General features: G+C 38.5%; 1 protein-coding gene across 10 annotated transcripts in view; it reads left to right on the top strand.

The window, feature by feature from the left end:
- The window catches only part of nfia (nuclear factor I A), a 576988-nt gene extending 556569 nt beyond the window's left edge, over positions 1 to 20419 (top strand). For all 10 annotated transcript variants that reach the window (XM_062979580.1, XM_062979577.1, XM_062979578.1 and 7 more), the window contains one exon: positions 13190 to 20419. In XM_062979580.1, the coding sequence (XP_062835650.1) occupies positions 13190 to 13207 (18 nt within the window). In that variant the 3' untranslated portion in view covers positions 13208 to 20419. The remainder of the gene's footprint in view (positions 1 to 13189) is intronic.
- Positions 20420 to 23417: the final 2998 nt, after the last annotated feature.

Genomic DNA, 23417 nt, shown 5'->3' with positions numbered 1-23417 from the left:
GACTTACTTGTAAACATCTTTAAATCAAGAAGGGGTTAATATCATATTCAGTCAGTGCAAGACAGTGGTTTAGTAGCTATATGATGAAAACAGAGCTGGGAAATGGCTTTTTTTTTTTTTTTTGAACTACAGCAAAGAGGCTGGAGCTCTAAGAGGCTTAGATCCAAAGAAGTTTACATCCATGGACACTCATGCAAAAATAAAGCCAGTTAGTTTTAAAAGTGCTGCTACACTACTTTTTGCCTCCTCCCTTCCTCCCTGTTATGATCATCAGTTGCATGGCATAAAATTACACCAGCATACGTACTTAGGGTTTTAGCATTGTACAGTAAAGCATATACCAGGTTGTGGTGAAGTGTGGATTTTGGTTTACAGTTATGTTTGATTGTAGGTAGAGGTTTTTAAAAAGGTAAGTATTTGAGTTGGCATTGCTTGGAGGATTGGTAGCCAGTTCAGCACCCTGAGGCAGGTTGCCATAGACACGAGGGCGGAACCAACTGCCGTTCGGTAAGATTGGGCAGATTTTGAAAAAAAGAGTCAGTCTGTGGTCAGGGAACCACAGGGAAGGCTGGTTCTAAGGTATTGAGAATCAGGAAAGTTCAGGTTCTATCCTGTGCCTTTTTAAATAGGTCAAGTGATTTATTTAAGTTAGTAGTAGAGTTTGAGTAACAAAGAAAGGAAATCCCAGTAGAAGTCTGTAGCGATCAGTTAAAATAAGAAACATCAGTTGGAAAGAAAAAAGGTTTAAACTGCTTAAAGGAAGAAATAGTCCTCTTGAGAGTTGTTTCATCGAATGTTATCATTGTAACTGTTAAAAAAGTGTACCTCTAAGAGAGAAGCAACATTGAAACTATTAAGCATATGTACATCAATAAACTTGTTACCGTTTTCTAACATTCAAGCCTCTAGTACATACATTTTAAGTCAAGCTACGCTACACTTTAAAAAGGGAGAAACATCTCCCTGCATCCTTGGTGGTCATGACGTCACACAGGTAGTATGGCCTTTCAATTCCTTTATAATCCAGCTTCTCACTCACAACTAAGGATCACACTTACAGAACTTCCAAGACAGTGCAGCCACTTGTGCAACAGTTTACTTCCAGGCAACAAGGTTTTTGCATCCTTGAATAGGATACCACCTATTGTTCAACCTCTAAGAAGGTGGAAATGCTTGCATAATTACATTTATACCAGTATAAAACCACAACAGGATTTTAGAGAGAATCCCTTGGGGAGAACAGGAAACAGATTTTGTAAATTGATAAAACACCATGGACATTCATGAATCCTAATCTATGACATTGTCAGAGAACAGTGTAACTGTATGCATGTCTTTAAATAGCCAATTTGACTTCAAAAGCAAATGAACTCATCACACTCAGTTCTGGAGTCCACATTAACAACCTCCTCCCAGAGTATTAGACTTTGCCCTTGAAAAATCAATTTAACTTTTTTGTGCTTGGAAAAACAACAATTTCTTATATCTTACAGTAACCACTTTTTTTTGTCTAACATGGCATTATTTAGGGGGAATTTACAGATAGAAATCTTTTGGACAAGATGGCAGACAATAAATATAAAAAAAATATTCCAGGTGGGTTTCAGAGAACTTTTGTCCTATTTCTGTTCTGCTAAGTGCAGTCGAGAGCTAGCGTGGTATAGTGGTTTGAGCACTGAACTATGACTCTGGAGATCAAGTTTTAAATCCCCACTCTGCCATAGAAACCCACTGGGTGTTCTTGAATAAGTCACACTTTCTCAGCCTCATAGCGCCAGGTGCAAACCTGTACCCCTGAACAAATCTTGCCAGGAAAACCCCATGGTAGGGTCATGGTAGGGTCACAATAAGTCAGAAATGACTTCAAGGCACACAAAAACAAGCAGAATCAAAACTGGTGGTGAATACCAAAAGCAGAATTAGGAGGGTTGTTTTTCAAAGCCTCCCTCTCCTCTTTCAGCTAACATTAGATATAGATTGACATTCTCTAAGTAATGTAATTGCCATTTCAGATTTCCTGTTTAGGATTCAGTCAAGTAGATATTGTTTATGGTTCATAAAACCTTACTGCTGTGAGGATTTTAGGATACTGGCATTATAGAGTCTCAACTTTCATTGTGCTGTAAATTAGGGAGGGGGGAGTGTGATAATACCCCTTCGAGAATATTAAAACAGAGCTCAGCAATGGTTAAATGGAATTTTATAAGCACATTCAATGTGGAACTGTTTTGCATTACATGAGTTGAATACCTTAGAGATGACACACATCTGCAGGCACTTTATTAAATCCTTAGTCAGCAGTTTTCAACCTGATGAGATTACTTCTTCATTTGACTGGAGAAAGGAAAGCGAAGATCTTGTAGTGGACTGCAGAATTCTTTTTGATGTTTCACCTTGAGCTCTGGAGAAAGGACAGTGCCATTTTAGGACAACACTGAACTGTAATAGCCCTGGGTGCAAGCAAGCAAAATGTTTCCATGCCGGCCAGGCAGCAGTCTCAGATCATCTGATGCTGCAGAATTGCTGAGAATGGGCAGGTATAGGCACAGTAACCGTTTCTCGCAGGAAATCCATTCCAAACAGAATAAATGAAATAATATTCCCATATCTCCCCCTCACACACACAGAGAAAGAGAAAGTCTTTCCTGGTTGCAAATATCTAGCATGCAAAAAAACCACCACCCACATTTAGTAGAAAATTAATAGTAATCTGTTGGTCATATATTTTCAAGCTTAAATTGTCTTGTAGTAGTAACTCTACAAGTTCATCAGAAATAGAATTTGACTGCCATTCCAAGCATTCAGCTAAAAACAGAAAACAAAGGGGTTGTAGAATCAAATAGCGGGGATCTTAAAATAACCGTAATAAAATCAGTGTATCCCCCCGCCCGATGTACATATATATGTACATAAGTATGTACATACTCAGAAATGCACCTTGTATCCAATAAACACTCTCTTTCTACTAAAAGATGGGGTTTTAGTAAATGCATCAGTATGTAGGATTTTAGGATAGGAGTGGGGGGTGACTCATAAGTATAGTACTGTTTATAAAATGCTGTTTGGGGATGTCTCACTTTGAAAAATAACTTTGGAGCCAGTTAAATATATATAAGAACCAGCATCTCTGAAAAGTAGTTGGATTGAGAAAGGGTTAAATGAGTTTTCCGTCCTGTCCGGAGTGATTGGTGCATTCAGGAGTCATATTGACACCCCCAGCACAGGGTAATTCTACTCCTTTATTGACATGTTGCTCACCAAGAACACAATAGCACTCTGTCTGCAAATCATTGCTAAAATCATCTTTGAAAAAAAAAAGAAGAAAAGAAAAAAAAAGTTTGAAAGCCTTAAGGCTTAGACAAAGGCACAAGAGCTGCAGTGCGCAGCTCAAAAACTCCAGAGTCAGCAACTTCTATTGATTAAAAACTAACCTTTAAAGTAACTCTCAGAGTGTGTGGTTAGCATTTAAATTTAAACATGTCATGAGTTGATTTGTGTTACTGAATACCAACTCTGAAGGAGTTACATTCACATCAGATTTTTTTTTCTAATTCCCTTAAGCAGCTCAAGTATTTCACAAAATGTCAGGAGGGCAGGAGAGTGGGAGAAAGGTGTTTATGGGAAGAGGGTGCAAATGGCGTGAGCCTTGTAAGTTTCTTTCCCATGCAAATATTCAACTCTCTTCTACCCCCTCCCTAATCGCCCCCCAACTATTAAAAGAAGAAAAAGAAGAAAAGGGTGGGGAGTGCAACAACACAATAATTAGCCCTTTGTCTAACTTTCCCAAGTGCCAGGGAGAGGCTGATTAATTAAATATACAACAGTGTTGGGTTTTGGAGAGGGGGTCTCGCTGGCTGGGTAGGTCATAAATTAGGCTGAATAAATACTTCAATGTGTTTGCAGTGGGCCCTGCTACGTCAGAGCCACTGGAAGGTTGGTGGGAGGGGAGCCGAGTGTGTCTTGCTAATGATAGTCACGTCTGGGTCTGTCTGGTTGCTCATAGCAACCAGACATGATGTAACACCAGGATGAACTTGAACTTGGGGGACTTGAAAAGGGAACAATAGACCAGAGCAATCAATAAAGCCTATTTCAGTGAAGGATTACAGAGCTGCTCTGGGGTAACCTTGTCTGCAAGGCACACACTGAATAGTAAGATGGGTAAAGAAACTTCCTCCTCTCCCCGAACTCCAACACCCCCTTTTCTGAGAGAAGTGCAAAACCACTGCAGACTTTTTTTGTGAAAAAAATTAATGCAGTGAGTGGGACAGGGGAAAAAGGTGACATGGAGGAGTGCACCCCCTGGTGTCCAAAATGCATAGTGACTGTTATCAAAATGTATATGTTCTGTTACAGTTTCAAACTTTCTACTACATGTCCCTGAGTGAGATAGAGTATACTTGCACCCAGATGGTTGTATCAAATCCCTGGACTACTTTTGTGACAAGTCCCCCTTTAAAAAAAAACAAAACCTAAATAGCACCATTGTTTAAGGCTTCTAAGATTATTGCGGATTTATACATGTTCGTAATGTATAGCAATTTGATAGGCAAATACTTTACATTACAAAATAGATAGCAACTTGATCGGCAGATTTGAGTTTACCTAATACTCAGAACAAATGGTTTTTTTTCTCTAGTGAAACCATTAGCCTTCTGCTAGCAGCTCTATAAACCTAGAATTCAAACTTTTTGGTGGTGCTTTGTGTTACCGATATCATGTTTTGCACTGAAATAGGAGCTCATGCCCATCCACCAAGCAGATACAGCCAGGTACAACTTACCTTAGGATACTCCATTAGAGCACATGGGATTATTTACTGGAGAGATGTTAGTTAACCTATTTAGATCATAGTGTTAGAATTCATTCATTTTTCGTACACACTACACTGATAATGCAGGAATCCTCAAAACAGTTGCACAGAGAAAGCATAAAAGTGGTGTACTTTGATTTAGTCAGTGGAGTTGATGTAGCTCCCCAGGTTTCTAAAGTTCTGTCTTTTGAGTAAATGTTACATAATACATCTGATTCACAAAGTAATGCAATAAAAAGATAGGGAAAATGTTAACACACACATGTATAGACACACGCACACACAAATATACATGCATGGGTATTAATATACAAACATATGCATGTATTTTTTGTAAAAGACCTAAGAATTAACTAATTGAATGAAAAAACTAAGCATTTCCACCAAAGTTTCAAATGCAAATATGTATTAAAGTAATATTTATTTGTTTAGTTTCTCTACATAATCCCTTATACAATATCCCTTAATTGCTTGGTACCAGAAGTACCAGAAGTGTTTTTGATTTCAGATTTTGGAGGGATTTGGAATACCTGCGTTTGCATATCCATACACAATGAAATATTTCATTTCATTCAAAATTCATTTATATATAGTTTGAATATAGTTTGTTATGTTTTACATAACATTTTAATACTTCTGTGCATGAATCAAAGTGTATACATTGAACCATCAGAAACCAAAGCTGTCACTATCTCAACCACCCATGTGAGGAATTTTGGATTCTGGAGGATTTCAGAATTCTAGATGAGGGATGCTTAACAGATATTTCCAAAGCAAAAATTATGAAATCTTAAAACAGAAAAAAATACTTTGTTTGATAATATTATAATTTAAGTCATATGGTAGGAATTTTGATGTATTTTGTATGGAAACTATAGGGACAGTAAAAGCCTCAATTTTCATCACCATTTATCAACAGGTACCATTATCTAATTTGATCAGTATAGGCCACTGATCTTAAAATGCTTCAGTGTAGATACATTATATTATGACATAACTGGTGTGCTATTGTTAAAAAAAAGACAATACAAGACTGATTGTTAGTTCATTGATAAGATTTTGTGTGTGTGTGTGTGTCAGGAGTGACTTGAGAAACTGCAAGTCACATCTGGTGTGAGATAATTGGCCGTCTGCAAGGACGTTGCCCAGGGGATGCCCGGATGTTTTTTGATGTTTTTACCATCCTTGTGGGAGGCTTATCTTATGTCCCCACATGGAGCTGGTGCTGATAGAGGGAGCTCATCTGCTCTCTCCCCGGCTTGGATCTGAACTGGCAACCTTCAGGTCAGCAACTCAACCTTCAAGTCATCAGTCCTGTCGGCACAAGGGTTTAATCCACTGCACCATCAGGGGCTCCCTGTTGGTAAGATATATAAAAACTAGATTCCTGGAGAGTCTGAAAGTATAGTGGATATGATATTAGACTTTGGAGAATTAGACATCAGAATTTACTTCACATGTTATTGTAACAATAAAATGGGAAGACCCTTTGTAAGCCAAAAGTCTTAGACCACTGAGAGTGCTAGAATCCTGTGTACTTTTTTTTTTTTTTCCGTGTCAGGAGCGACTTGAGAAACTGCAAGTCGCTTCTGGAGTGAGAGAATTGGCCGTCTGCAAGGACGTTGCCCAGGGGACGCCCGGATGTTTTGATGTTTTACCATCCTTGTGGGAGGCTTCTCTCATGTCCCCGCATGGAGCTGGAGCTGATAGAGGGAGCTCATCCGCGCTCTCCCCGGGTGGGATTCGAACCTGGCAGCTTGCAGATCAGCAGCCCAACCTTCAAGTCACAAGTCTTTAACCCACTACATCAGCGGGGGCTCCATCCTGTGTACTGTAATTAAATAACAGCTCCTAGCCAGTTGCTGAGGAGGATGCCATTTCCAGCACACCTTTCTTCTCCTATCTGAGAGCCAGCCTGCCACAAGGGCCCTTCTGCTTATTGCAGGCTTACTTGCGGGAATCTTTCTCCTTGTTCCCTGATCTGAAGCTAAATGAACCTCCTCCACTAGCGCCTGGCTCTAAAGGTGAAATGGGGTGTAATTTATTCAGGTGTTTTGTAATACATCATTTTATTGAGTTCAAATGAGTTACAGATCCATAACTCATGGTTTATAAATTCATACGTTATGATTCCATAATCTTAGTACTGGATACCAGCCTTGATAAGTCATGGTATAATCCAAATGTTTGTTTGGAGGTTACATCAATTCCTAGGGGAAGATGTAGAGAAAAAATCATGTGGACTACAAGAAGCAGCCCAGCATCTGCACATCATTGCCAGCTTCCACTGAGTAACACATGTGCACCCATCGTTTCTGCATAGTTTTAAACTCTGGAACCATTTCTAGTTTTTAGCCTTTGGAATCAGTTCTGGTTCTGACTCCAGAAATGAAGGGCCCTTCCAGACAGGCCCAATATCCCAGGATCTGATCCTGGGTTTTCTGTTTATCTCAGATTATCTGGCAGTGCAGACTCATATAACCCAGTCTAAAGCATGTGATGCGGCAGCTAAAAAAGCCAACAGGATTCTGGCCTGCATCAATGGGGGTATAGCGTCTAGATACAGGGAAGTCATGCTCCCCCTCTATTCTACCTTGGTCAGACCACACCTGGAATACTGTGTCCAATTTTGGGCACCGCAGTTGAAGGGAGATGTTGACAAGCTGGAAAGCGTCCAGAGGAGGGCGACTAAAATGATCAAGGGTCTGGAGAACAAGCCCTATGAGGAGCAGCTTAAAGAGCTGGGCATGTTTAGCCTGCAGAAGAGAAGGCCGAGAGGAGACATGATAGCCATGTACAAATACGTGAGGGGAAGTCATAGGGAGGAGGGAGCAAGCTTGTTTTCTGCTGCCCTGCAGACTAGGACACAGAACAATGGCTTCAAACTACAGGAAAGGAGATTCCACCTGAACATCAGGAAGAACTTCCTCACTGTGAGAGCTGTTCGACAGTGGAACTCTCTCCCCCAGGCTGTGGTGGAGGCTCCTTCCTTGGCTTTTAAGCAGAGGCTGGATGGCCATCTGTCGGGGGTGCGTTGAATGCGATTTCCTGCTTCTTAGCAGGGGGTTGGACTGGATAGCCCATGAGGTCTCTTCCAACTCTACTATTCTATGATTCTATGATTCCAAAGCAGAAAACTTGGGATCAGATCCTGGAATATGGGGTCTGTCTGCAATGGCCCTAAAGTAATTTGAGTTGGCATCTAAAAGTAGCTTATTGTCAATTCATTTTTTTTACTATTTTCATTCATTTTTAAAGCCAATTTTGTGCACTGCTAAGATAAGTGTATTAATTAATTGGCATAATACAAATAAATAATTATTTATGTTACATGGGTTTGCGATTCATTCAGGTCTTCCTATTTGTTGTAGTAACGTTACAAACAGTAGTATGAGTGCCAGAAGGGAAAAAAGGGTTATTCGGGAGCAGGAATCTGATGAAGTCCTCTTGCAAGGACAAGAAAGATCCACCATAATTAGAGTAAGCCTTTTTATCCTGAAAGCTATCAAGAAAAGAGCACATTTCCTGAAAGAAGAATCAGGAAAATAAGATTTTGTCAGCAAACAGATGGTCAGCTGCCTGTCCTCCCATCCCTTTTGCCTTGTTTTTATTTATGTTGCACTTTGAAATGGTCATATGACTGGTCAAACAAATAAATTATTATTATTATTATTATTATTATTATTATTATTATTATTATTATTATTATTATTATTATTATTTTATTATGACACAGCAAACAAGATAGATATGCTGGATTTCGTATCACAAAATCACAAGTCGAACACTTCCCAAGTGTCTAGGACTGTGTGATGTATTTTCGGATGATGCGCGCAGATCCCAGCAGGGTGGCCTTTTGCAGTTGGCAGATCGTGATTTTGTCAATGTCTATTGTTTCCAAATGCCGGCTGAGATCTTTTGGCACGGCACCCAATGTGCCGATCACCACCGGGACCACCTGCACTGGTTTCTGCCAGAGTCTTTGAAGTTCAATCTTGAGGTCCTGATAGCGGCTGAGTTTTTCCTGTTGTTTTTCGTCAATGCGACTGTCACCTGGGATGGCGACATCAATGATCCAAACCTTGTTCTTTTCCACAACTGTGATGTCTGGTGTGTTGTGTTCCAGAACTTTGTCAGTCTGGATTCGGAAGTCCCACAGTATTTTTGCGTGCTCATTTTCCAATACTTTTGCAGGTTTGTGATCCCACCAGTTCTTTGCTGAAGGCAGGTGGTACTTGAGGCATAAGTTCCAATGAATCATTTGGGCCACATAGTTGTGCCTCTGTTTGTAGTCTGTCTGTGCAATTTTCTTACAGCAGCTGAGGATATGATCAATGGTTTCGTCGGTTTCCTTGCACAGTCTGCATTTTGGGTCATCAGCTGATTTTTCGATCTTGGCCTTAATTGCATTTGTTCTGATGGCTTGCTCCTGGGCTGCAAGGATCAGGCCTTCTGTCTCCTTCTTCAGGGTCCCATTTGTGAGCCACAGCCAGGTCTTCTCCTTATCAGCTTTTCCTTCAATTTTGTCAAGGAACTTTCCATGCAATGTTTTGTTGTGCCAGCTGTCAGCTCTAGTTTGTAGTGTGGCTTTCTTGTACTGGTTTTTTGTCTGCTGTGCTTTGAGGGGTTTCTGATTTTTGACTTCAATCAAAGCAGGTTCTTCACTTTGCTTTACATATTCTGCCAGGGCATGTTCTTCTTCTTTGACTGCTTGTTTTACTTGTAGGAGTCCTCTGCCCCCTGATCTTCTAGGCAGATATAGCCGGTCAACATCACTGCGAGGGTGCAGTGAATGATGAATGGTCATGAGTTTTCTTGTTTTTCTGTCCAAATTGTCTAGTTCCATCTGTGTCCAATTTATGATGCCAGCAGTATATCTTATGACAGGTATAGCCCAGGTGTTTATGGCCTTGATGGTGTTGCCTCCATTGAGCTTGTTTTTGAGAATTTTTCTGACCCTTTGTGTGTATTCTTTGCTGACCACAGTTTTCACATGTTCCTGCTTGATGTTGTCCAGATGTAGTATGCCCAGATATTTATAGGCCTCTGGCTGGTCACACTTTATTGTTTGGCCATTAGGCATATTTATGCCCTCGCTTTCAATGATTTTTCCCTTCTTCAATGCCACTGTCGAACATTTGTCCAAGCCAAACTCCATGCTGATATCAGTGCTAAAAATTCGGACAGTGTTAGTCAGAGACTGGATTTCAGTTTCCGTTTTTCCATACAGCTTCAGGTCATCCATGTAATAATATATTACATGTAATACATGTAATAATAATAATAATATATTATTATTATTATTATTATTATTATTATTATTATCTGATGAAGAGCAGCAGAGAAAGAGGATCCGGGACATACTTAGAGCACCTACAGATGAGGAGTCATTTGAGGGATTCTCTGGGGATGATGATGTTGCAGACAGTAGTATGGGTGTCAGAAGGGGAAAAGGGGTTACTTGGGAGCAGGAATCTGATGAAGAGCAGCAGAGAAAGAGGATCCGGGACATACTTACAGCACTTACAGATGAGGAGTCGTTTGAGGGATTCTCTGGGGATGATGGATCAATGAGTGAAGGAGAAGAAGGAGGCACCATGGATTGGACTAAGATAAGAGAAGTGCAAGCTATTTGTGAGGCACCAACAACTAGTGGTACCTTTATGGGGTTCTCTGGGAGTGAAGACTGGCAATCAGGGGATCCAACTGATTCTAGGGGGGATCTAAGTCTTGACGGGAGATGGAGGAATTGGAGGGAGAGTCAAAGGAATTCACGTGTAGAGCTGGGAGCAGCTGTGGGAGATGGTGATGGGGCGGTCGTCAGTTCATCCTCTGATGATGGTTTGTAGATAAAAGTGGGTTCAGGGGTAAAGGGGTCTTGGCAGAAGGCAAGGTGTTGGTGTGCGTTCGTGTGCTGAGTATTGGGAAAGTTTCTTGTAGTTTTGCTGCTGCCTGTTTCATGTTTGGATCTGCAGTTTGGACCTGAACCAGGGTTGGCTGGAGATGCTGCTTCTGCAGACATTGGAGCTACGCTGCTTTGGATTCTTTGTGCTTCGACCTTGGACTTCGGCTGAGACGCTTCTTTTCTTACAACTCCCTCTGTTAACCATTTGTGTACTGTGCCTTTTTGTTTTGCCTTAGAGCACTTTGTTTGATTTGTTGCTTTTTGCATCCAGTTGATCTGGATTACATTTCTGTTTACCCTTTTGAACCAGGTCTGGTTTGGGTTTTTGAGTTTTTGACCAGTGGAACTGCATTTAAGTATCCCTGCATCCTTTTCCTTTTGTTTCAATAAACTCTGTTTTGAAGACACTTTTAAGTCTGGCCCTTTAAGTGATTCCAACACTATTGATGCAAGCCTTCAACAAATTACTACTGTATGTTACCATTAGAGATGTCATTGGGCAGATGTGTTGAACCTATAAATATTTTACTGCTTATGTATTATTGGTGCAGTATTTTCATTTTTTCTATTTACAGTTTAATAGTATAATTAGTTTAATTTTTATGTTACTTCATGTAATTTATTATGTTTTTTATTGAAAGCTGTTAAGTTTGAAACCAACTTGTCTGTGAAGTCTGGGAGAAAGGTGGGGTTATTAAATCAATAAGCAATTTTTAAATGGCAAAGCAAATCAATAAATTAAAAAGTAAATGAGAAACATCCTAACCATATATTAGAATTTTGGCAGCCATTGTATAACAAAGGAGTTACTTGAATCATGATATTTGAAAGCTGATGTAAAGATACTGTCAATGTTTGTTTTTTTATTTGCCATTATGTCTGATCTTTGACTACAAAGCAGTGAGGCCTTATCCCAAGCATTTCATACTAGGAGGATCAGCACTTGAAACATATTTGAACTATAGCTTCCAGATTCTTCAGCCATGGCATCTCCTCCAACTTGTAATATAGTTTCCCAAGCTCTTGTCACCATTTTAAATTAGATCATTGGGATCTCTTTTAAGTGCAGAATTGATGCTGTAAGCTGATCATACATTGGTGAATTGAGTGACTTCTTGATTTTTTGGATAAACTGTCAGTCCTTACTCTGAGCTCACAGGGAATGAAATATATTCCAAATGTTGGGGTAATAAGTGCATTCACCTCTTTCAAAGGTACACCCGAAAATGCCCTGAAAAATATTCATGGCTACTCCATTCCATTTTATGGTATTTAGTGCCTGATTTACTTTCATAACAAGAAGGTTGCAAAACAAGACCAAGATTTTGAGGGAAACTACTTCCTACTCCTTCCCCAGATGTGCAACAGCAGGCTTAAGGGCACAGTGTATACCTACTCCTTCATTGGAATGAGCTAGACAGCGGAGGTACACCAAAGCACACCACCACAGCCCTGGGGACTAAGGGTGCATTAGGGAATCCCTCCAGCTGCTATTCTACACTAAAACGTGGGGTATTCCATCATGAGATTTAGGATACCTCCCTCCACAACCTCTGAAAAACATTGCTGTATTCTAGCTAGTAGGAAAGATCACATGAATACTCTGCCTCACACATTGCAAGTTCACACAAAAAGGATTGTATGAAGTGACTGCAGCTCTACCGATGATTGCTGCATACTCTTTCGCACTAAAGGAAGGCACAGTCTAGTGTGATGCTGATTATGTGTTACAGAATGTACAACTATAGTGCAGAACAGTGGCTCCCAACCTTTAGTCCTCCTTGTGTTTTGGACTTCAACTTCCAGAAATCCCAGCTAGCTTACCAGTGTTAAGAATTGTGGGAATTGAAGTCCAAAGCACAAGGAGGACCAAAGGTTGGGAGCCACTGATGTAGTACAGCCAACACACTGAAACTCTTTCAGGTAGCCTTAATGAGCCAAACTCATTGGAAGAAAGTTGGTGTAGAACTGTAACTAAGATATATATAAGCTGATTTCTTTCACTTTCACATATACATGGGAGGGGTTAAATAGGTTGGGAAATAATCTTCCAGAATCCTCTCCAGCCATAACACATGCTAATGGGGAGTTTATTGGGTTGTTGTGTGTTTTCCAGGCTGTATGGCCATGTTCCAGAAGTATTCTCTCCTGACATTTTGCCCACATCTATGGCAGGCATTCTCAGAGGTTGTAGGGGAGTTTATTGTCAGAAAGACAACTTTTCCAAGCTCTGAGTGTCTGTTTCAAAGTATATCCATACTACATAATTGCAATACTGTGTTATCATTTTAACATCTCCTGAAACCCTGCAATTTTTAAATTGATGAGATTAATATTGGTGAGGTTCAGATTGATTTGATTCCATAATTAATGGACCCATGCCACTTAGAGGCATCAAACTGCTGTCATTTTGCCATTATTGCCACACATACTAACCATTCTTTCTTTTCCCTTTTTTTTCCTCCTTGCAGTCCTGGTACCTGGGATAAAACTCACAGCTTCCCACCATCTGCCAGACCGACCACCTGACTCCTTCCCAACTCTGTAACATGGAAGCAGCCGCAATGCAGTGCAGTTACTTCACCTCTGTGGAAGGGAAGATGAACAGATACTGATAGCAAACAACTGCTTATCTTCAAAAAAATGGCGAAAGTTATGGTTGATCAACAAAGGCCGTAACATTGTTCGGGGGCATGGGGATGAGGGGGATTTTTTTTCAACAAAAAAAAAAATAAGAACACCTTAGTGACCGATGTAATTTCTCATATGGTGCTGGAAATGTTTGGGCTTCATACTTCTTGAAGTGTTCAATTGGTAGTGTAAGCATTAGGGACACTGGTAGTAGAGCCAGCCTTCTGGCTGCTTACTGACTTGCTGTTATAACACTTTCCATATGGCGCCTGTTTTACAGTATTTTCACTGATTTTTTCCCCATACAGGTGTGAGACTTCTTGAGAAATCACAAGGAACACACATTAAATGATAACTTTTGCAGTAGCTGAATTCTGCAATACAGAATTTACAGGACAGACCTGGGGGTTGGGTTTTGCTTTTTGTTTTTTTCTGTAACATATCAGTTCTTTTTTTTTAATTGCAGTCTGCGGTTAGTTAGATGTATGACATGAATCATAAGAACATTATCAACAAGTTGATTTTCCACCCAAGTTGCAGAGAAATATGAAAGATCAACCTACTGCTGTTTACGTGAAATAGAAAAAAGGGTTTAAATGCTGCACTTACATAAAGCATTTGTAACAATTTTCAACAATGACATAAAATTCACATGGAGATGGGGAAGTTGGTCTGTTTTGATAGAAACTGACAGAAGTCAATCAAAACAATCGAATTTTGAATTGAGAAAAGTGCAATTTCATTGGATAGCTAAATATCTTTGTAAGATAGAGATTGTTGAAAATTCTATTTTTGTTTTCCAAGTCCTATCACCCCAGGACTCTAAATTATTGGGGTAAAAAACAGCCTTGCGAGAAAAAAAGGGGGAGCTATTTTTGCTTTTTATGTTTTTTATTGTTAAACTTGTATCCCTTTAAAACTGAAGGAAATTTTTTAAAAAACAGAATTTAATGGTGCTTTTACCACAATATGTTATCTACATTAAATGCTAATTAATCATTTTCTGTTATCAAAGCACATAATTAAAATTAAATCATAATATCTGTTAATTTTATAAGCTAAAAGTCACTATAATAAATTATGCCAATTCTGACAAATCATTTGTGTTTCCGGCAATATAGGGTATATCACTTCTCAGAATCCCTTGGACACAACCCAGCACGGAAGTAGGTGTGCTTAAGCCCTTTGGAACAAACGGCTTTAAGCCTGCCTCTCCCTGCATTGGATCGTGGCCCTTGAGATAATAATAATAATAATAATAATAATAATAATAATAATAATAATAATAATAATAATGACAGAGCTGTCCAGAACGTAGAACCCCTTTGTGTCCCTGAACTGGCTTTATTTTTTCCTGGACTGCAAAGGCAGCAATACAGAAGCAAAATGCTGATTATGTATCTTGTGCCAGTTTGAGGCAAGGACACTTGCTTAAACAAAACAAAAGATGATGAAGAAGAAGAGTTTGGACCCCAAATGTCCTGTATCTTATGTACAAAAAAGAAAAAAAGGAAAAGGAGGAAAAAAAACAGCAAAAAAATGCAAGAGATTTTTTTCTATCAGACAGCGGAGCACCCCTTTGCTTCCCATGCAACTTTAAGAAGGTTTCCTATATTATACATATATATACGTTCTGGTTGGCTGATCTAGCTAATCAGAGAAAGTCTCTGCATGTTCTAGTGTTAGTAACTAATTTTTATATAGTTAATGTAGGGTAAAGTAGAGTGCATTAAGACACAATATTGTAATCCCTAATCCAGGCACTTGCCTTTAAACTATGTTTGTTCGGCCCTTCAGAAGGGTTTCTACTACTGTCCTATACAATCAAGTAAACTGAATTTCTTGGGAAGACACTTTGCTCCTCATCTTTTCCCTAAAACTATTTTTTTTTGTTTTGTTTTCTTGATTTGCACGAAACAAAAAAAAAAGAATTCCATATCAATGTGCCTTGCCCTGGATAGCGATTATTTGTGGAATTGTTGCACATGTTCCTATATTGAAAGGGGTTTTTTCTCCCTAGTCAAGCATTTGGAGACACTTTTTTGTAAATGTGACTTTTATGTCAGCCATTGTCAGTTTCAGCATCTTAGAACTGAGTAGAGCGTTAGTTGTTCCACAGATAGGGGTAGTGTTTTCTTGTCCTGTATGGTCAGTGGCAGTGCTATTCTAAGATCTGTAGATGCTAGATTATCAGTATTTTTGATGTTGCTGCATTTTACATTTTATTTGGAGTCTTCCTCTTGTTTTGTTTTTATTTTTTTCTCCCAGATATATGAAAATATGCAATACCTGCTTATATCATGTAGAAGAAAAGCTTAGCAATTCTTGATTTTTCTTTTGACCTTTTTTTATTTGACCAAAGTCGGTGCTGCAATTGATGCAGTGTGTTTTAGGTGTTTGTCTTTGTACTTTTTTGTTGTGATTTTTTTTTTGAATGCACACGCAGGAAGGGCTCTTCTTAGAGAAGCAGTCAAACTGTGAAGCACTAAGCTGAACCCTGCTTCAAGCAATTTTTTTTGTTTTACAACTGTTCCTTTCACAAGCAAGCCTTAAAAAAAGAAATCCCTTTTTCTTCAGATCCCACACCCATTTTTATTAGCAGATTGCAATCAACCCACATTCAATAAAAAGTATATAATGCCCATTTTTATATGCACGTTTTTAAACTTCCAAGTTCTGAAAATTGTTTACTGGTTATTCTCTATTTAAAGAAAAAAATGTTTTGGATTTTCATATATGTCAAATAAGTGGTTGAGTAGTCATTTGCTCTGTTGTATTGTGTGATTGTTAGTATTATGGTATCACATCCACTAGCCAGCATCTTTTGCCTTCCCTATAGCACTTAGCAGGGCATTACCTTATTAAGACATATGTGCACTAAAAAAAGAAGAAAAGATAAAAAATAGCAGCTTTCAGTGCTTCACAGTGAAGGGAAAAAAAGCCTAGACAAACATTTTGTCAGAACCTTGCTATAAGCCAAGGTATTACCAGTGAATTGGTTGTATATACAACAAAATTGCACCCTTTTTAAAAAAGAAAAACAAAGCAAACTAAGCAATAGTTTGGGCAGATAGTTGTTTTTAGTGAGCATGTCATAGTCATGGCCGCAAAGAGAGAGAATCAAAGCTGCCCACGCAGAAGCGATGTAATTTGTATGTTGTATAGTTTTATTGATTACACTGATTTATTCTACCCTATTTTATAATGCAGGACTTTTGTAATGTTGTTTAAATGAGGAAAAAAATTCTGTCAAATTAGCTTAGTGGAATTTCTGATTGTTCATTATAAAGGCAGCATTCATAGAATTGCTTTTTTTCCTTTGGGAACTGGATTTAAGTTTAAAACTTTCCTGTTTCCTTTTTGTATGTATTTAAATACAGTTATTGTTTTTTTCTTTTCTCAATAGTATAGCATATTCCTATGCTTGAGAAGTATAGGCTACTGAAGAACCATTGTAAATGGACATTACAGATATGCTGTATTTTTGAAGGTGTTTTATCATATTAAGTTTGAAGATGGTAAAGTTAGGAAAATTCTGATCGGAATTGAGTCAAAATGAATTGTTTTCAAGGCTTTAAATGTTAGATAGGGCGGTCAGGGGTGTTTACCAACCGGAGTTGTAAAGTATTAAAGACACTAAATTCAATGGTGGTTCATCTGATTATCATGCAGAAACACAGCAATTCAGATCTGTTCAGGTGTGGAGAACAAACAGAGTTTTATTCCTCGAAGTAGAGCAGAGAACGGAGATCTGAGGGGAGACAATGGCATGGGGTGTACAGTCGACAATAGAGAAATAATCCCAGGTCACACTTAGAAAGCAGATTCACACGCGCACTTGCCCATTCCAAAATTGCTTTTCATCCTTTGTACAAACCATTTTTCTTTCTGATCTTTTTCTTTGGGAACTGACAAACGCACAACACCGACTTCTGCTTCCTCACACAAAACACAAACAGGAGCCCACTTGGAATTGACACTACCGAAAATAGCTTTTTATTATTGTTATTATTATTATTATTATTCCCCTGACCCTTTTTCAAAATAGGACTCTAGCTTATTACTATTATTCTGCACACCCCTGCAATATTGTAATTATTCATCTTATATATATATTTTAAATGATAGGCCAATATCACCCATGAGTATACCTTGTCTATATTCTCCTTCTTCTCTTTGGAAAGTTGAAGAGTAAAGGAATAGAACCTTTTCCAGCTCCACAGTATTCAGTCAGCCCACAGGAATATGCAAAATCCCTCTACCTGGTTTTCTTTCACTCTATCCTTTTCGTTCTATATATTTTGCAGCTTTGTAGTGACAGTGTTAACATTTACCGTACACATATACACAATGAAAACCCCAAATACATAACATGAAACCGCTTTTTTGCCCCTTGTGTTTTTTTTAAAAAATGTCACTTACTATTATACTTTGCATTGTGTCTCTGGAAATATCTTCTTTTTAAAATAATAATAATAATAATTTTACTTTGGTAGAAGGCCTCCATAGAACAAACATTGCAAACCACAACCGGCATAGAAATGGAAGGAGAGCTTCAATGGCACCTAAACCAAACCAATCTTTCATGAAACCTATTGGAGATCTCATGAAGTGAACTCTGCCTACCAGGCAAGGTTTCCATTAAATCAAGCATAGAAAGCCAATTTTGTCTTGAAGTCAGTGCATGTATTACTGTTTGACAGTAAAACCCAGCTATGCCACCATCAAGTCCAAGGCTGTGCAATAGTCTAATTAGTATCGAGTACATTTTCCTTTTATTTTTTTCCAATAAAAAAGCAGTGGGATGAAAATTGCTTTGATATATAGTAGGTAACATTGAAGCTATTCCATAGCACTTAACTGTAGTGAATACTGTGTCACCAATTCTGAAATCAATTTAATGTTTAATGCAAATCCATTACATGGTGCTATTACAGGCTGGCAAAATGATTTACAAAAATGTGACAACTTGGGCTCAATTCACTCTGCTTTCCAACAATGTAAATGCATAGCAGTGTTTATCTGCATGAGAACTATGCACTAATATAAATCTGAAAAAAGAAAGAAATATATCAACTTTGGTATCTAGTTTCTGTTTACTTCAATCCTTGCCTTTTTGGTCATTATTATAAATGCCAGCTTTAGGACAGAAAGAAAATATAAGAAAACCAGCATAATACCTGATATATTAAAAATGTAGTGCCTGTGAAATCTGTATTATATTGCTCTTCTGAAGTAAGATTTTTCTACACCAGTAGCCTTCGCTGTCTGTCAGAACCTTCTGATATAGGTGATGTAAAATAACCGTACAATATTAATGCATGCTATTCCATAATGCTTAGTGAGCTGTATGAATATTACTCAAAGTTATGTTAGTTTTTTTTCCTGACTTGGTTCTTGTCAGATAGGTTTAAAGATATTTCACTGAGAACGCAACTTCTGGGTTTTTTTCTCTTGATTTTGGGTGTTTTCAGTATTTTGAAGATATACAGTTAACTTAAAATTCAGTATTATTTGTGGGGGGCATTCTCTATTCTTGAGGGAAGGCATGGGGTTCAAAATAAAAAAAAAAATCCTTGCCTGGTAGGGTTTTATTCTGTTCTGTTCTGTTTTTTTTTTTTTTTTTTGCTTAAAGCATCCATAAGAACTCTTTAAGAGCTCAATCTCAGAAGACGTCAAGTTTCAAAGTAAGGAACAATCCTCAAGCTTGGAACTGACCTTGAAAGTGGTTTCTTAATGGACAATATTCAAACCAGGTACCCATGTTTGACCCTTCTTCACACCAGACCTCCTTATATTGAAACAAACTTTTAAAGAACCTTTTAAAACCCAACCTCATATGGCTCTTTAGTTTCATTCATTGTTGCATTTTTTTTCCTTCAAAACTATGTATATACTTTGGGCCCGATTCATGAATGGTCACTGGGCATTAACATAGGATTTTGGTGTATATTTTTAAATCCAAATTTGGGCACTTTTCTTTCTTTCTAAGGCAAATATAACTTCAGCACATTGCTGTTGCCAAGATTTGACCTGATTTTCACATCCACTCAAGCTCTACATGAAGGCAGAACAAGATTTGTCTCATATAACTTGAGTACATGCATCATTTGACATGAAGGAAAATTTTCCTAGGTGGTGCTCATTTGCCTAGAGCTTCCTTAATTCTGCACTCTGCTCAGGTATAAGTGTTACTCTCTTGCTAAACAAACTCTCTTGGCCACAGGAAGATCTACTGGATTTTGTTTTCATGACCCTTCCTAGTCTAAGCAGTATAAGAGAAAGCATTAACAACCTAGTATTTCACCAAGTATTTCCTTACTCGCATTGAGTGGCAAGCCTCAGATCAGTAAACAATTCTTCTCCAAAAGAAAGAGATAAATTTAAATGCGAAGGAGAGTGAGAAGATTGGCAGTTTAATGTAGAGGTATCATTCCAACTCAATGATGCTTAGAGAGCACAGATATTAAATATAGCAATGTGACTGAATGGACAATCTCTCACCTGTACCTCTGCTATTATTGCTGCTGTAAAAAGATTTGAAACTGGCTTTGCAGTTATTTTTCAAGATTACAAAATGTGTTTGTGGAAATAGCCACAATATACCTACGGTTGGCTTCTTTGCACACTGAGCAATTCACTGGTGCAGATCTAATAAATATCCCTGGTTTCATTTTTTTCCAATTTGATGTAACAAAAGTTCTTCCAATACATATGTGAAATATCTGCTGCAAAATCAATTAACCTCTGTGTTAATACCCTTGTGTCGCCACCTTTTTATGAATCGGGTCCCTTGTGCCTCTAGTATCCTTGTATTGACTCTCATAGTTACCATTTTAGTTTTACTGTGTTCTGTAAAAATTTGCAATTGGTTGAGAATCACTGTGGGCATCCATTCTTTTTTTAAAAAAACTAAATCTCTGCAGGTTTTTTGAGCTGGTGTGGATTAGTTTAACACTTGTATTCAACCATTAGTGCTACCACCCTCTCACATTACAATACAATTACTGGAAGCAAGTACTGCATTTCCTATGCAACAAAAAAGGAAAATAAAAAATTGCTAATGCTAACATGTTTCATTGTTCTTTAGTCTATTGTGTGTGTATACAAGTTGTTGCTTGCCTTTAAAGTGTTTTCTATTTACGGTGACTCTAAGGTAAATTTATCATGGGGTTTTCTTGGTAAGATTTCTTCAGACTAGATTTTCTTTTGCCTTCCTCTGAGACGAAGAGATTGTGACTCCATGACTGAGCAGGGATTTCAACCCTAGTCTCTCAGAGACTTAGCCTAACATCAAATCACCACATGGAGGTATTTCCCTGCTGCTTCTGGCAACTTGTATGGTAACAGTCCAGCATAAATACCTCCATGTATTTATGGAACTGTGAAAACAACGGTCATATTTTGTACATTTTCTGTTAGCAGGAGCACTACTGAAATACCGTGGTGAGAAAGGTCATACTAAATGTTTTGTACTGGCAATACTGACATCACTAACAGAAATAACAATACAAATACGTTGTATCTCAAAGGATCTCAGCAAAAAAAATTCAGTGGAGTATATTCTATCTGAAATTCCAGTCTAGAAGGAGGTTTCCTGATCCCCATATCCTAACTACAGTATTAAGAGCTCTAGATCACTAAAACAATGTAACAGGAATTGCTCGCAGCCTAGTATTTGAACTATGAATTTACCTACTCGTATTTGACCCATTGTGCAGGTTACAACTCGGAATCTTCTTTCTATGGGTATTAGTGTGCCATTCTTACTACTATCGATTGATTTCTAATTCCAGTCATCCTAAACTAGCAGGATATAGTAAGCAAAGGCCTGAGGCATAGGAATTTGGTTCCAAACTATCCTTGAATTGCCACTCTGGCCGTCAGAAAACTATGTGAAGGGGGAAGAAAACCCTTTCAATCAACCAGAATCTTGGCAACCTGATCTTGGAGGACTGATTCAGGAAAGCTCATCACCAAAAAGATGAAGCCACTATAACATACTTGCTTAGTATCTGAGTACCTCCTAGATTCTGCTATTGGCATCGCTGGCCAGGATAGTGTATTTTTCATTGTATTGATATGATTTTATCAAAAATCAGCACAAACAAATATTGTAGAATGATATGTGAATACTTCTAACACGGGATGCTCAAGGGATATTTTTATAACTCTAGATACAATAGCGAAGGCATTGGTTTAAATGATTTCCACACCTTGTACACCTTTCACAGACCTTGTAGCTGCAAAAAAACAGAAAGATTTAAGTTTCTATTTTATTTCTATTTACAGTCAGGAACAAATCATACCCACCCCCACTCCAGACAACCATAGCCTCAAATTGCAATGTCCTGGCCAGATAAGATTAAAACCAGGAACTTGCTCAGCAGTTTGCTCTATGATAAATGAGCCTGGTTGAAACTCAGAAGAAGCTACACATTTTCACTCCTGCCCTATCAGCTTCATTCAAAACTGTATCTCTGGGAAATATGGTTGTCACGTTGGCTGTGCGTTGGAAGCTGCTCCCTTCAGAACTGCAGAACACAACTGCAACTTCAATATATAATGACTTTGCTGTTTTGTGTGAGTACAAATACCAGAAAATGCTGTAGAGAAATCAGGTTTAAGACTTATCTAATGGGCACAGAGGGATTATAATAGTTTAGGTACCATTTGTGTGTGTGTGTGTGTGTGTGTGAGAGAGAGAGAGAGAGAGAGAGAGAGAGAGAGAGAGAGAGAGTTAAACTGCTGAGTTGCTGAACTTGTTTGAATCCGGGGAGCGGGGTGAGCTCCCACTATTAACCCCAGCTTCTGCCAGCCTAGCAGTTCAAAAACATGCAAATGTGACTAGATCAATAGGTACCGCCCTGGCAAAAAGATGACAGTGCTCCATGCAGTCATGCCGACCACGTGACCTAGGAGGCATCTATGGACAATGCTGACCCTTTGGCTTAGAAATGGAGGTGAGCACCAACCCTCAGAGTCGGACATGATTAGAGTTAATGTCAGGGGAAAACCTTTACCTGTACCTACATGTATATTATACATATAATAAAAATTGTATAGTGATATAAATGTATATAGTTATATAAACTATTGTACAAAACCCCATTATTTGTATGTACAAATAGCATGCAATAAATGCTTTATACTCATAGTAAAATAGGAAAGTGATGAGCTGGAAGCCGTAACTTCCATCGGTGTGTCCTAAACAGCTTCCTTCTATGCAAAAAATGAGAGTGAAATGTTTCCTTTTTCATTCAGCACTCTCAAGCAGTATTAGAGCCAAGAACAGTCTTCTTTTCCCACAAAAAGAGAAGTCCAATATAGCCTCTTTTTACTATCTCCTCCAGTAAAACACCCCCTCCCCCCCAAATCTGTTGGTGGAGGCGGACAAGGGCACCTTGGCTAAAAACAAGGTTCTATTAAACTAATAAAGAGTGTACCACCATACTTCACTGCCCAACCTTGACTGTGATCACTGTCTTCACCTTTATACAAACAACCGTTTGTAAACATAGATTCAATCATTTAGATCTTCAAAATATTCTCTTTAAAAGTCCAAAAAAGCAAGCCTTAATTTTATGTGAGGGCCACTATTTTAGTGCACAAAGACGTTCATGGAAGCCTTGCAGGCTGGTGTAGATTGAGAGTGGAACATCTGTGGATTTTGGTATAGTAAAATGGCAAAATCAAGGTTTGCTTTTTGTCATTTGGCTCTTTAGCTTTTTTTTTTTTCAAGCTGTGGATGGTTGAATCTGTTTATGTGGAGAGCTGATTGCAGTTTCCACTGACTGAAAAACTCAGGTTCATCCTGTGTGGTGGATAATACCTTGTGTTTTAACTAGAAGAGTGCTATAGATTCAGGACAATTGGCTATTTAAGGGCCTTAGGCTATTTCCTGTGAGCATCTTTGGATATCTTCTTAAGGGCTTTGCCAAACATTCTTTAAAGACATTCGCATTTTTCCTTAAAGGTTTTAGTGATTTTTCTCTATGAACCATCCCAGAACAAGGATCGTCCCATCCATGGACTCCAGGAATGTACATCTGTGGTCATTTCAAATGA

This window comes from Anolis carolinensis, chromosome 4 (genome assembly GCF_035594765.1).
Source record: "Anolis carolinensis isolate JA03-04 chromosome 4, rAnoCar3.1.pri, whole genome shotgun sequence".
Taxonomy (NCBI): domain Eukaryota; kingdom Metazoa; phylum Chordata; class Lepidosauria; order Squamata; family Dactyloidae; genus Anolis; species Anolis carolinensis.
Note: the sequence above shows the minus strand (reverse complement) of the source record. Positions and strands in the feature narration are given on the sequence as shown.